The sequence below is a fragment of the Glycine soja genome, chromosome 6 (assembly GCF_004193775.1).
Source record: "Glycine soja cultivar W05 chromosome 6, ASM419377v2, whole genome shotgun sequence".
NCBI lineage: Eukaryota > Viridiplantae > Streptophyta > Magnoliopsida > Fabales > Fabaceae > Glycine > Glycine soja.
Window position 1 is genome coordinate 5,177,835 of NC_041007.1, and position 16,500 is coordinate 5,194,334.

At 26.1% G+C, this 16,500-nt stretch overlaps 1 protein-coding gene across 1 annotated transcript; it reads right to left on the minus strand.

Moving 5' to 3' along the window:
* Positions 1 to 2,970: 2,970 nt before the first annotated feature.
* On the minus strand, positions 2,971 to 7,852 carry LOC114414967 (adenine phosphoribosyltransferase 5-like). Its single transcript, XM_028379435.1, has 7 exons — positions 7,507 to 7,852; positions 7,145 to 7,255; positions 6,279 to 6,371; positions 4,883 to 5,032; positions 4,674 to 4,732; positions 4,316 to 4,388; positions 2,971 to 3,231 (listed from the first exon to the last, which is right to left on the minus strand). Exons 1-7 carry the CDS (start codon positions 7,595 to 7,597, stop codon positions 3,227 to 3,229), a joined length of 582 nt encoding a protein of 193 aa, XP_028235236.1. The 5' UTR covers positions 7,598 to 7,852; the 3' UTR covers positions 2,971 to 3,226.
* Positions 7,853 to 16,500: the final 8,648 nt, after the last annotated feature.

The following is a 16,500-nucleotide window of genomic DNA, read 5'->3' on the forward strand; positions in this document are numbered from 1 at the left end:
TTTATAGTTATAAAACAGTTAATTTAGCATGTTTAGTTTATGATGAATTTTGAAAACCTTACCTTGTCTTTATGGTTTCAACACTTATTACGAACTAGTTAATGAGATGTGATTCATTTTATGATTATGATTGGTTATTGTATTTATTTAAAATAATTATCAGTACATAATGGGTAGGTGCAAGTTTTAATATATTTTTGCAGAGGGAATTCGTGTTATGACTTTAGGTTTATTTGTCCAGAATGGAGTTGCAAAGAAAAAATCCATGCCATTGCCAAGCCTAATTTCAGTTTTGAAATACTCAAGGAAATTATCATTTTTTTTATTCTGGAAGGGCCGACAAGGAAATTATCACAGCATCAATATAAGGATCCTTAAATTTTGTCCAAGAAACTATTATGTTTCATCTCTCTCGAACCATGCATATACGTCATAGTTAGTTGAAAACTATTTGTTTCAGCAAAAAGAGGTGTTAGTAGATTCGTATAGTTTTATTAGATTATATTTTTATTCAACTTCTTATAAATTAAAACAAAATGAATTAAATTTTTGTAGTTATAAATTTTATAATCTGGCTTTTAAAAATTTATAGCGTTATTTCTTTTTATTAAATTTAAGAATTAACATGTGCTTTGAAGTGTTGCACATGTGCGATGATAGTAAAAACTGGATACAGTATTAGAATGCTAGAAATGATACCCGGAAAGCTACGAGTGAAACATAATTATGTTTAGCAAGTTATTTTAATTTTTTTAATAATTAAAAAATTTGTTTGATTGATTGGTAAATAATTTTTTATAGTTATTTCTAGTGTTTTTTAAAATATTATTTAAAGCATATTTATTTTTGAAATGTTAGTTTCTAACTTTTTATATTTTATTCATTTTTATTCTTAAAATATTTATTTAAATTTTTTATTATCTTTTTTAAATATATCATTATGTTATTTTACATTTTATAATTACTTTAACAAATAATTTTACTAAACACTTATAATTTAATAAGATAACTTAAAAACTTTTAATTTTTAGTTACCAACTAATTTTCTCAATCTTCCCGATATTTAGGGGTAAGAATAGGTCAGGTCAGGCTTTGAAAGGCCTGAGTCTAGCTTACGATGGATTTTTGAGGCCAGAGTCTGACCTATGACCTATCAAAGACTTGTATTTTGGCTCGGTTTGACCTTTTTAAAAGTCTTCTTCACATTAAATATTTAATATCAAGGAAAGCCAATAAAAATAATGAGGAATATAAAGGGGCACATGACTCACACCTAAATTGTAATTAAAGTCTTACTTGATTATAGAAATAGAAATTATGGAGCAGTAATGTGTAATTAAAGTCTGATAGTTTTAAAAAAAATTAATTGTACCCAAAAAATAATATAAGTATATATTAGTATCCAAAAAATAATATAAATATATATATATATATATATATATATATATATAGGCCGGCCTATCAGGCTTATAAGACTTTTTTGAAGCCAAACTTTATGTAGGTCTGGTCGTAGGCTCCTGCACCCCTATCGATACTTTAGTCATACATAGTTGTGATTTAAATAGACTTATAAATATCAAAAATAGAGAAGAGAAAACAAAAGATATGAATAAGACATATTAAAAATAAGAAAGTAAAATTTTAATCACATCAATATATCAAAAAGAAACGGGGGAATTATTTTTTAAAGTTATAATATGAAGGGACCAAAAATCAAATAGTGAACAAAATTGGCTTATTACCATAGAATTCAGATTAAAGAGGTAAAAGCCCTTAAAAGGATGGATAAATAGTAAAGTGGTTGGTCTAAATGGTATTCTCATTTAAGTTTGAAAGTGTGTAGGATAAAAAAACACCATTTAACCTCACTAGGCTATTTAATGTGATACTAATACACAAGATACAAGTAAGATGATTAAATGGAAGTAAAAAAAGAGTTATTTGTGATTGTAAAATACCTATCAAGCTCAAAGGCAAATTTTATTGTATTGCTCATATATTTCATCTCATGCTGGTATAAGACGTTCGTTCCTTGTTGGAATTTCTTCTCGCTCACAGAAAAACATTCACATATAAAAAATATGCTGGAACTTTAATGTACAGATAGATTAGTTGAATTAGCCATTTAGTCTTTTTGAAACTCGTTTCTACCATACGATAGCATTTACATATTAAAAGTATGTTGAAACTTTAATTATACCGATAGATTAGTTGAATTAGCCATTTAGTCTTTTTGGTTTCTTAGAATGTTGAATTTTGACTTTGTATTCAAAGAGGCCTACACATGTAACTATAGATTTTGCGTTTATTTTCAAATCTTTAAATGATCAGAAAAATATATTTATAAATTATTAAATGAATAGTTAATAATAGTAATTTTATAAAATTAACTAAAATTAGACACCAATATATTGAAACATTTGATTAACTCAAACAATGTTTCCGTGTATTACACCAATATTTTAAGTTTAAATGAAATTCTAAACAAATATGCTCAATTAAGTCTTATGCTTTTCTAAAAAATGATTTAATTAGGTCGTAATTTTTTAAGATGAGTTCAATTTGGTTTCATTAACCATTTCAATTCAATCGATAAATTTAATAAATTGTTCATTGAAAAAAAAAAGGATCTTTCTTCTATTTGCTCCAAACATTTTATAGAAAATAAAATTAAGGTTAGTTTTAAATAGAACCAAATTTATTTTTCTCAGACATATTTTTAGACCCTCCTACTGGAAATCCAAACACACCCTTATTCTTACTTTAACTATATTGAAAAAATTTCTTACTAAATAACTGAATTAATAAAACCATAATTAAATTAATCACGTTATTCCAAGTATAGAATTAGTTTTTTTCAATAAAACAATTAATGTATCTTTTTTTATAATTTGCAAAAATAATTCTTTTTCTTTTTTATATTTAAATGGAATAAAATAATTTCCCTATCTACGAATATTCCATACATAATTGAAGAAATGTGACCTTTAAATTGACATTTTATAAAATGCCATAAAATCCATCCCTTCTTTAATGATTGTTATTGTTCTAAACTGCTGGCCACATAACATGATGGCTAACATGTACAAAGAAGATAAAGATATGAAACAGGATGAACATTTCCCAGGATGATATTTGACAATTGCCATGAACACGACTCCATCAGCCTAAAACTTAAGGATCACATTATGGCCTGTGTTTCTCACACCCAGCGTCCTTTAGTATGTCAATCTGCATGAATATGTGCATCACTTTTAGAGAATTCCATGCACACAGAAGGATAATGCCACAAAAGTGGAAAACTAGTGTTAGAAAAAAGAAATTAGATTTCTATAGCCTATAGGACTTTTTCTTTTCCATGTGGTAAAAGCAACCATGTTGCGGCACCCATATTGGCCCCTGGGCTAATCAAGGGACAGAACCAACCACGGGAAGCCTATGAAGATGTCCTTTTTATTTTAGGCTGAGAGGTACATTTCAAAAAATAGTGTAGGGTTATACCACATGACTGAAAACTAGTTAAATTTGTTTCTAGTCCTCACAAATAGGACAATGTTCCTTTTTAGTCTCTTGAAAGTAAATTGTCTCCTTTTGATCCCATATTTATATTTATGAAAATGTGTCCCGAGATCTTTATTTCATAATCACAAGTGAACAAAATGAGACTTTTTTTGTGAAGAACAAAGATCACAACTAACATAATTTCATAAATAAAAGACTAAAATATAGTTTTTTTTTTTTTAAGAACTAAAAATAAATATTGTTCTGTTTGAAGAGACTGAAAACATTAAGTAAAAAAAAAACTGAAAACATATTTAACCCATTGGAAAATCACTGGTGCATGTTTTTTTTTAAGAATACATGGTGCGTGTCTTTTTTTTTAGAATACATGGTGCGTGTCTAGTAACAATTATTTTAAGGGAAAAAAGTGATTATTTTTTTATAAAAAATAAACAAAAAAAAGTATTGAATTTTAATCAATTTATAATTTGTTATAAATATATCTTTTATTATAATCTCATTTGTTTTATTTCAAAAAAATAATTGTAACTTCATGCTTAACCCTAAAAGTGTAATCTCATTTTAGAGGGCTCACTGGCTAACTGTTGAGCCACTTTATGACATTACTATAAAAGGTGCCAGCAAGAGTCTAAAGTCGTTAAGAAAAAGCTAAAGATGTTTGAAATATGTTTACAATATGGTGAGACCACGAAGCAAAACGAATATAGAGTTATTAGCCCAAACGAAACCATTTTTACAAGTGTATTTATCAGAAAGAATCCCCATTTAAGGAATTAGTGTTGGATTGGCGTACCTGGGTAACATTTATCTGCTTTACGCGGCTCAACAAGAACATAAAGTGGCTTTCCAATACGCCTGCACTGCCCCTGAAATTAATAGAAGGCTTAATTTAAAATTTACATTTCATTTACATAATTTTAAGAAAGTAAAAAAATTTAACGGAAGGGAAAAAAATTATTATATAAATATTGTTATCGGAGATCATCTAAATTTTGGGATTGGTTTATGATCACGAGTGAGCACTGACCAGTTTATATAATAATTATATAAATATTTTTAACTTTTGGATTTTACTTTGAACAGCATAGAAATTTCTGAGAGACTAAGTAGCAAAACAAGCTAACTTACAAAAGCTAATAAGCGATTATTACCTTGACATCAGGCACACCAATGACACAGGCACATTCCACCACTTCAGCACCAACACGTTCTACAAAACAAGTTGCAAGAAACCACATATATATAGCAAAGTTGGGACCACATTCATTGAACAATCACAAGTGAAATAAAAGAAGGAAAGAATATATAGACAAAAAGTAACACCCTCCCCCACCCCAAAAAGAGGCTGAAAAAAAATCACCTAGAAGTTTTACTCCTGCTGACATTGTTCCACCTGTGGCCACCAAGTCATCAATGATTATGGCCCGTTCACCGGGCTGGACAGCACCAACATGCAACTCCAAGCAATCAGTTCCATATTCTAGAGCATATTTTTCTGAAATTACTTCACCTAAACATAAAACCACGTCAGGGTTAATTTAGGCAAAAATGTGGAGGGCCCAACAAAAGGCTGAAGTAAAGGTCCAAAACTATATAATAAAAAAAATTCATTTGAAATTAAAAGTAAGGTTTTCTTTCTCCAGCTAAAAGCCATTTAGGGTGTGATTAAGCATATTTACAAGTGTGCCAGCAAGTGTAAGGGGACGGGGACTTGGATTGAAGCCTGATTTATAACTAAGTTTGATTTGATTTCATTCACACCAAAGAGATGAGTATAAAGTTAATTTAATTTGGAGGAACCAATATGAATTATGAAATTGTTACAAAAATGAGAATCTTATAGGTTTGAAGTTAGGCTTTCACTACTCATTCAGTGTGCATTTACAAGGCAATTTAAACACACCATGACAATAATTATTACCTCGTTCTGATAACTGATTTTCAACTCCCATTTCATGTTGTTTGCATTTACTAGGCAATTTAAACACACCAAGACAATAACTAATGATCCCAAATAACTTTAGTTAGATGCATGTGCTTTAAAATTTAGTACTTAAAAGTAGTTGAAAATGAAAAATTCTAATTTTGAACAAGCACCTCAAGATGAATTGTTGTAAAATTCCTACTATAAAGCATACTCTTTATCCAATTTGGGCCTCTGCTAATTAGTAGGTTAAAAATAAATATGGAAGAAAGATGCTGAACAAGACACATTTATCCCCACCTCATGCAACTGTAATTCATGCAATATCGATCAGCATACATAGGGTAGAAGTAAGCCTTTGTTTTAACCCAGTTTTCATAAATTGAATGCAGCCATGACTGAATTAGAAATCTTGATGCACCAAATAGTACAGACTTTGACAAGATTTCTCAATGCAAATCAAGCAATGTAACTCCCACTACTAACACTTCAACAAATTAAGCAGTGAACAACCAAAGTAGGACAAGGTCTTTCCATACCACAGAAACTCAGAAAGTGATCTCCACATTCTGTTGTTTTAGTGTGTGTTTAGGGACATGTTACGTTCCTCGTTTCACACTTTCCCAAGCAATTTCTCACATTTCAAAGCTGTAAACGTGACTGGAGTAAATTCGAGCTTTTACGTTCAACGTAAATGTAACGTAAATACAAACATACTAGTCATAGTTTGGTACTTCCAAGTTTCAACATTGACCAACTGTGTCAAGTTTCAACATTGACCAAGTTTGGACACAATCTCTAGAATCAACATTCAACAAAAACACAAAAATACCTGGCAGCTTCCGTGGTTTGCGTAAAGGAACAAACTTTGCACCAATGCCCAACGCAATTGAGGGACCAAACATGAACCCCCTAGCCTCAATTCCTACATGTAATCCAATTACATTAATAATAAACACAAAAATCAACCAAAGGCAACATCAACAGCAATAGCCCCATTAAATCTATTAAGCCCTCATTAGTTGATGGGTCATTGTTTAAAATGACCACCATGTTTGTTTTCTACAAGAGGCTATCATTACAAGACGTGCATGTGGCCTTAATTAAGGTCCATCATTTTTTATCAGTCAATAATATCAGAATCAGAGACTAAGAAAATACTTTGAATGTTACAAATGGTACCTACCCACAACCTAACTCTCAAGTCCACCACCCCACCCCCAAATAAAAAAAACTTATTGCCGTGAAAATCGAAACAAGAATAAAATAAAATAACAGAAAACGCGGATAGAAAAAAGGGAAAACTGAGTCTGAAACATTTTTTTATCATAAAAAATGTAGAAAAACCCGGAAAAGAAATTGCCTAAAGACAAGCAAGAAGGGAAGCAAAACTTACTCCAAAGAAGACCAAAAATAAAACCCATAAAATATTTAAAGATTTAAGAAATGAAAAACATATATATAATAAACATGAATTAACAGAGACAACTAAGGAACAAGAACAAGCAAGGATCTCTTTCTGCGAAGGAAAAAGGAAACCTTGATGCCAATATAAAGACCCAGTGAAAAAAAAAACAGTTCTCAAAACAAGAACAAAGATGGTACAGAAAAAAAATGTTTTTTTTTTATAAAGAAGAAAAAAAAGGGTAGTAGCGGACAGTAGGGAAGAGAAGGTGATGGTAGAGTACGGTACGGTACCGGCAACAACGGAAATGTGCGTGTCTCTGTAACGATCGACAAAAATGTCGACAGTGTCTTTAAACGCCTTGTGATCCAACAACAATGTCGTTATGTCTTGAAACATTATTCCTGCGAATTTCATCACCCCCCATTAGTTTATTAATCCATCAAAACACACTCTTTATAAAATAAAATAAAACTAAATAAACGGTTGCAGATCTGTTCAGTAAAAAAGAAACTGCAACAAAAAAAAAAGTTCTAATTTTTTTATAAAAAAAATGAAAACAGGAAGAGGAGGAGGGAGCAGAGACAGCAAATGAAGAAAGCTTTGTATTGTTGTAATAATAAAAAAATAAAAAAGAGTGGGAGAGAAACCAAACCATGTATGGGGAAGTGAGGGACGACTCTGATGGCTTGGGAAATGGCTTGGAGTCTAGGGTCTCCCTTGAGTCCATTCTCTTCGGCGAACATTTTTTGAATAACTGAAAGAAAAAAAGGTGATTTGCTTTGGGGGGAGGGGGCTTTTTGTGTTGTGTTTCCCTCCGAAACTGAAACTGTTACTTTTTGGTGTGGAATGGATGAAGAGCAAAAGAAAGGTTTGGGTCTGAGCTTTGTTCAAGTTAACAAAGTGTGGCATTTTGTTTGAGCTTATTTATGTCCAGCGTCACCCCCAACCCAGCACATTCTAACGTAACTCTTCTCACCACGCGATTTTCCCCCACTCTACCTCACACGCTCTCTTTAAATAACCTTGGTCCCTATTTATAGAGTTTTTTTATTATTATTTTATTTCTTTAATGTCAATAGTGTTAATTAGATATATATAAATATTTTTTTTAAAAAAAATACTATATGTAAGTGTACTCTCATACTAGTGACAAGTCTATCCCATCTTTTTATTTTAGTTGATAACAAATATTGAATTTGTAAAAAAAATTTGATTAAATCTCTACGGAATATGTTTTTTTAGAAGAGATGAATAACTTTAAATATAATTAAACTTTGGATCTAAAATTGACTAAAAGAACTTGTATGACACTCTAGGTAGTAATAGAAAGTCAAAAGTCCTAATTATAGTAATTAAAAAAAATACTCATGGCAAGGCAAATCAATGGATTATCAACATTGTTGATTATATAATCGGTTAATATTATTATTAAAACATAATAACTAGAATAAAAATGTTTAAAGAACAAACAAAAAAATGGCTAAAAATAAGTCTTGTGGTGTTGGATTATGATTTCAAATGATTTTAAAAGACTTTCTTTATAAAAAAAAATCATGTGGTATTCAATCAAAATTTTTAAATAATATAAATAAATCATACAATATGCAATTAAGATTTTTTAAATAAGACAATAAAATTCGGTGGTACTCAATTATGATTTTTTTTATAATTTATAAAAAGTTTTTTGGTATTTAAAAATATACAAATTTTGATTAATTATTTTTAAAAAAAATCGATGGATTTCATTAGACATTTTAGTATAAAATATCTATCAAACAATCTTACTTAAATCCTTAAAATTTTGTCATACTTTTTTCTATTGGTTACCAGACTTTTTTTCTCTCATCACACATACCTTTTCTCTCTTTAATATTCTTGAAGATGAGTATGTCATATATATTTCTCCTAAATATACTCCTCCTTATTGCACTTTTTCCTTTGTTTTTAAAAATAAATTAATGTTTGTCTTATGGGCTAAGATCAATTATGTTTTTTTTATACTTATCATACCTATCACTTGCTCAATGCAATATTTTCATCATTGTTACCTTTTATTTTGTTATCTTCATAGTAAACCTTCTATCAATTTTTTATCCTTATTACTCTCTTCTAATATATGTTTATTATTGTACTTCATTTAAATATGTTATTAGATTTATCAATAAATAATTATAGTAATTAAAAAAAATCAAAAAACTAACGTATAATTTTAATTTCATTGTTCAAATTTAAAAGTGAGAATAACATGTTATTACGAGAAAATTTAGTATAGAAGAATATAAAGCTAGAATCGATATAACTATTAAAATATTAAAAAAATTTATTGGTTTTACTTTTTTATTTAAACTTTATCATTTCTTATTATAAATATTACTAACTCTTGTATTTTTTAATACATTTTAAAAAATTCATAGAATCCTTTCAAAATTTATAAATCTATAAAATTATTTTAAATATTTTTAATTTTTATGATATAAATTCATTAAATTCCAAACTATCGTAAAAATTTTGTAAGAAAATTTGATAAATTATAATATTTTTACATAATCTTTAAAATCTACAAATATTTTTTATGCTAAAATAGTCATTTGAAATTCTAATCACACCCCTAAAACATTCCCATAAAGACCAAAAAATTTATTTAAAAAAAACATTTCATACTAATTTCGAACATTACATTATTAATTTAATTATGATTTTTTTATTTCCACTTTTTTTCTTTCCTTTTTCTTTCACATGATCTAATCGCTTTCATAGTTTCAACTTTCATCACCTGTTTCATTTTTTTTTCTATCTCTCTCTTGTTATGAATGTAAACACTTAATTTTAGGAATTTAGGATGTTGAAACATTATTTTCCTTAATTATTCTATGAATCTTTTTTTTTGGTGGAAAATTATTCTATGAATCTGAATCAGATCGGATAAGATTTTACATTATATTTTTAAATGAATAGTGTGTGTTACGGTGCATTTGATATTTAATTAATCGTAATACATGTTTTTGTGCAACCTCAAATTAATGAATTTGTCTATTATTGATATTTTAATTCTATTTTCTTAATTATTATTCTAAAATTGTTGGTTGGCAATTTTTTATTCGGCTAATTTTGGTAAATAATAAAACTATGCATGCTCTTTCAAAAGATTGCGTGTGAAGATGCATTTCATGACTGTACCAGAAAAAAAAAAAAGCTGTACCAAAAAAATGTGCATTTCATGTTTCTATTAAATGTAATAAATATTTTTGTGTAATTTAAAATTACTGAATTTTTCTATTTAATATTTTTTAAAATTTTATTTTCTTAATTGTTGGTCTAAAACTGTTTCCAATACCAGCATTTGAACCCGGTTCATTATGGAAGGGACTTCCATCAACTACATTTGTACCAGGAACGCCAGTGTTGGTCTAAAACTGTAGGTTGACAAGAAATTTGTTAACTTCTGTAATAAGACAATGCATGCATGCCCTTTTAAAAAAAATGCGTTTAGGGGCATTTAATATTTTTTCATTAAATGTAATAATTTTTTTCAATTTTTAATTAATGATTTTTTCTTAAATAAGATTTAAATTTTAAATCTTGTCGATAAAAAAAATTATATTAAGAGAACAAACTTTAAGTTAAAGGTGTTTAATTAAATTTTTCAACAAATTAATTGTTGATATAATCGGTGAATATTTCACACCTATAAATATAACAATACAAAAAATTAAAGACATTTTCTTTATAATGTTTTATAATTTTATTTTCTTAATTATTGGTGTAAAACTGTTGGTTGACATTTTTTTTATTCTAATTCTGTCAGTCGTCATTCTGATGCGTAATAAAATTAAAGATGTTCCTTTTAAAAAAAGAGACTATACATGTTCTTTCTAAAAAAATATTTTTTATGATGCATTTAATATCTCTATTAAATGTAATAAATATTTTTCTACAATTTCAAATTAATGAATTTATTTATTAATATTTTGTATTTTATTTTTGTAATAATTGGTCTAAAATTCTTGGTTAACAATTTTTTATTCAGCTGGTCTTGGTGACTAATAAGATTATGCATGTTCTTTTGAGAAGAAAAAAAAATATACCTAAGGTGAATTTAATATTTCCATTGAATGTAGTAAACATTTTTTGTACAATAATGAAATTCTCCATTAATATTCTGTATTTTTATTTTCTTGGTGTTCTTAAAGAATTTGTTGAAAGCGATATCTTGAACTAGAAGTTTTTTTTTTGGCTATTTTGACTTTCTCTGATGTTGAAAAAAGTAGTAAGCATAGGTGTCGGGCATTAGGATACTTGCCGCTATGCGTACAGGAAAAGAGGGTACTGATTGTAAGGATTTTTTTCTTACATGGAACAAATTTGAATCCACGTAATGTACTTTACAATACAAACTACAAAGTACACACCTTTGCCATTTTCTCTAGGCTTTTACGATGCTCAAGTATACATCAAACGTAAGCAAAAAATTACTTGGAGTAGTACTTTTTTGACATCTTAACAATACAATGATACTAATAATTTCATTCTAAAGTATTTTTTTTTCTTATTACATTTACATTTTTCTTACCGAATTTATCATATATTGCATTACTTTTTTTTTATCTCATTTTTTGTCTGACTCCAACTCAATTTTAACGAGAGAAAAAAATATTCAACTGAGTCCAAGTTTTGACTTTTCTGGTTTTGTATAATTATGATTGGATTCGGGAATATAAATCCTCGCACAGTAAATTGATTTTTATGATAATTAAATAATTTAAACTATAATAACAATTGAACAATAAAATTAAAATTATAGAATATCATTTAGCTCATTGATTTCTCATTTTTAAATTCATATTATTTATTTTCTATTATCATTTGAAATAAACTTAAAATATTATTAATAATTTAAAATAAATTTTACTTAAATTTATATAAATAAATTAAACTTTAAAGAAAGCAATGCAATTTTTCCAACTTAAAAAAATAGAATTAAATTTTAGTTTATCATCTGACAATTTTTAAAGATGATCCCAAATTCACCCTTAATAAAAGATTAAAAACGAGGATGAATGCTAACTAGTCATTGATACAAGTGAAATTAGATTCAATTTTTTAAAGTAATGTCTCGATTTTGATTTTTAATAAATAAAAAATATAATTAGAAAAAAAATTATTAATTATAATCAGTCAAAATATTCAATAAAAATTAATAGATATTTTTACATTAATATCACGGTGAAAAAAGAAAAAAGAAAGTGAAAATGATATTCAAAGGTATCTCCAGTTCTCCACCCTTGTTCCAACCTACACTTACATGCAACTTGTATAGCATAAAATCAAGTGGAACAATATTATGTACATGTGTACATCTCAATATTTGATATCCTTTCATTTATTTGATCATATCATAAGACACATGTGTTTACATCTATTATTTTTCTTTTGTTTTGTTTCTTTCTCTATTGATAGCATTGAGTGCACAGTCTGCACTGGGATACTCACCAAATTCAAATTGCCTGCAGCATCGTATTCATTCAGAGATTTTCTTAAGAGGAAAAGATTTTTTTGGTACAGTTTGGTCAGGTGATTTGAATTCGTTTGTCATTATTTTCTTTCTTTATTATTGGAAATAGAATTATCTTCTCCTTATAATGAAGTCTATTTAAGTTTATTCTTTTGAAATATATATATATATATATATATATATAAGAGTTTAATGTTATTTATTATCATATGATTGATTAATTAAAAATTATTTTAGATATAAATTTTAAAATAATTATTATAAAAGTAATTATTTTATCATAATTTATAATTAAACAACAGTGTAAAAAATATTTGTACTTTTGCTACATTTTAATTAAATTTTGGATAAAAATTATTTTTTAAGACTTTATAAAAGTTAATTTTTTGTTTGATCATAATTATAAAAAGTACTTTTATTTTAAAAATTGTAATACAAAATAACAATTAAATAAGCATAAATTTAAGTTTTTCTAATTCCAAATTTTAAAAGTTTAAGCAAATATACAAAATTATATAAAAATTAAAACAAAATTGTTTTTAATAAAACAAAAAATAAAAATTTAATGTTGAAGTATGCAAATATAAGCCAAATATTTGTTTCGTGTAGTTTAACTTTGATATACTATCAATGATAAAAAAAAAATCAATATCAACTAAACAGTAATCACATTATATATGACCTTTTAAGTAAGCCAGGTTAATTATATTTTTTGTCCTTGATTTTTTTAAAATTTCACTTTTAATCATAAACAAAATTTTTACCATTCTTGTTCGTATATTTATCTTTTATTATATTAGGTTTAGTCATTATTTATAAATAATCATATTAATTAATGATATAGCAATCATGTTGATCATTCAATCACTTATCAACTCATCAATTAGTATGACAAAAACAATCACATAAAAAAATTGTCAAAATTTTCTTCTATTCGAACCAAGTGACTATATAAAAAAATTTAATTACAATAAATGTTTGAACATACTATCCCCGGTAGGATATTGATCTTATTGAAGTTGAATAAGATTATTAAAAATAATAAAATTTTCATTTTTTACACATTAAAAAACAAGATCATATTTTTCGTTTTTTTTTTTCACAAACAAATTTATAGTTTAGTCATCCAAATACATATTAAGATAATAGAATGATCATTTATTTGTGTAAGAGAGGGAGAGAGTTGGAGTAAGAAAGACGCGCAGAAAGAGTGTGTGTGATTGGGTTGGATGGGGGAAGGCACTGTTAATGCGCACGCGATGTAGCATAAAAACATGATAACATGATCATTAATACCTTTAGACCATCTATCACATCCCTCGGATTCAGATTTTATTTCCCTTTTTCCTTTTCCATATTCCGACGCCTCTCTCCCTTCCCTCATCCGTAATCCATATCAATTTCACGTGTGCTAGTTAATTATTGTGTTACACCAGTTTAAGAAATTAATAAATTAATGCTACTAATAAAAATTGTCTTAAGAAATTAAAAATAATGCAATATACTGTAAATGAAGATATTACTAGTTGTATAATTCCTAATTTACATGTACTGAAATAATGGAGGTATTATTTTTTGTTAAATCCAAGGTATCTTTCCATTAAGAGTTAAAGATAAAAATAATTAACTTTTCAAGTATTGAAATCCAAAGTCTATTTTTGTTTCATATATAAGAGCATGAGAAACAAACCTTTCATCATATAGGAATAAGATTATTTAAAAGTTGATAATAATATATTTTGATAAAAATCAAGGTTTTTTTTTGGTAAATATATATTTTTTCACCTGCTTTTTTTCAATTTATCCTACCTTGCAATTTAATTCCTAATATACATTACATGAGACTTTCTTTCTCCTTTTTTTAATTTAAAATATAAATATTATATTATATAATTTTTTTCATTGGTTTTAAAATTACTTATTTATTAAATTAAATTTTATAATTTTTTTTTATTTTTTTAAAGAAAATAATATTATTAAATATAATTATTTTTGTTTTATTATTTAATTTACTTAACATATTTTTTAGATGAATATTTTTATTTAAAATTTGAATTTTCTAATATAATTATTTTTAATGTAATTATATTACTAGATATAATTAGTTTTTTTATTTCATTAGATTTAATTAAAAATGAAAAGACTTTTTGTTTAATAACTTATTTATAGAAGAACATTATATTTCATTATCAATAAAATACTTAAACAATTATATTTGGCTAAGGAAGATTAAGATGAGAATATGTTAGGATAATTGTTTTTGTTATGATCATGTTGTCCACAAATTTCATATTTTCTTTTTTACTTTCGTTTATTTTCTTCTTCGTCTATCTCATAGATTGCGAGTTGTTGAAACGGGATGATCCTTTCTCGTTCTCTTTCTCCTTGGATCACGACCCCACTTGTTTTGTTGATATTCTTGACACACTGAGTCGTCATTGGATGACATCAAAAAATAATTGTTAATTAAATATCTTTAAATATATTTTTATTATAAAAATAGCTTATATTTAGTCGTTATCATATCTTTTGAATATTTTAATATTTTATTTTCATATCTATAAGCCATAAATAATAAAAATATCAATTATTAACACTTAAGCCAAGAATGACGGTTAAATAAATATTTTTAAAGATATTTTCAATATAGCAGTTACTACTATTTGAAATTTTATGTCTATTGTATAAGATAGATGTATCAATTATTTTTTACTGTATTTTTTAGTTTATTTTAATACTACTAACTGAATTTTTTTTTAATTAATGAACATAACAAAAAAATATCAACAACACATAAATCTAACTACAAAAATACATATAAAGTAACTAAAATATTGTACTCTAATTTTATCCAATTTTTTTATTTTTCTTTATTTGTATATTTTTTCTTTAAAAAAATAAAAAATTATAAAATTTAATTTAATAAATAAGTAATTTTAAAACCAAATAAAAATTTATATAATATAATATTTATATTTTATAATATTTTAAATTAAAAAAACAAAAAAGAGAGAAAGTCTCAAATAATATATATTAAGAATTAAATTATAAAGTAATATAAATTGAAAAAAGTAGGAGAAAGAATATGCATTTACAAAAAAAACCTAAAAATCAATCATTAACAAAATAAAATCAAAAAATATTCCACACTAATAACATGATTAATAAAAAAATCTATCAATTATATCACATAGAAAAATTTAATGTTTATAGACTGATAATCATAAATCAATGTTTGATGAATTACTACTAAAAATAAGTAATCTTCTAAAAAAATAAAAAATAAATGATAATAAAACTATAAAGATTATAATAAATGTCACAATATTTAATGCATTGATAACATTATCGGCTTGTTTGTATAAGAGGAAACAGAATCAAGAGATAAAATGCAAAATTGTCTTTTATGCTCTACTTGGATTAAAAATGACAAAAGAAAAGGCAAAATAGAGTATAAAAGTATGTAATCTTGATATATAAAAATAAGAAAGAAAAAGTATCTTTTAAGTATTCGAATGAGTGGAAAAATTGGTGAAAAATAAATAGATTGTATCTAAAAAAATTCTCATGCTAATTACAATAAATTAACTCAAAAAATATTAAAAAAAATTACTGTATTATTTTAACGTAACATAAAGTAATTTATTGTTTTTACGTTATAAAAACTGTTCTTTTTTTTTTTCACAAAGAAAAGCAGAAAAATGTCATACTTCTATCCCCCTGCCACCTTCGTGGCTCAATAAAGAGGAAAAAATTACATGCACGAGACAACAACATCACTTATTTCCTTCCTGTTTTTCTTCTAAAGAAAAACTTAAAATTAGATATTTCTGTCATATTTCCCTCTTCTCGAGTCTTTCTCCCCTAAACACACCCAAGCATATACATTGTTACGGTTACGGTAATGCACAATACTCAATATTATTTACACAAATTATCACGACAGAAATATTTTTCTTTGATAAAATTACCCTAATTAGAAGAGTTGAAATGTAATTGTGAATTCATTTTTATTTAGTAGAGATACCAATAAATAAGTTGTCATTGAAAACAAAATTAATATTTTTTAATTGTTTGAATTGGTAAATATTCGTTATAAATTAAAAATCTAAAAGTCATATAATATGGGGTGGA

What these genes read in the sequence shown, in the direction of transcription:
- LOC114414967 (XM_028379435.1), bottom strand. Translation starts at nt 7,597, where the DNA reads ATGTTCGCCGAAGAGAATGGACTCAAGGGAGACCCTAGACTCCAAGCC. An exon ending in CAAACCACGGAAGCTGCCAG is followed by an intron (nt 5,033 to 6,278) that starts GTATTTTTGTGT and finishes TTTTATGTTTAG; the next exon opens with GTGAAGTAATTTCAGAAAAA. An exon ending in AGCAGGAGTAAAACTTCTAG is followed by an intron (nt 4,733 to 4,882) that starts GTGATTTTTTTT and finishes CTTGTTTTGTAG; the next exon opens with AACGTGTTGGTGCTGAAGTG.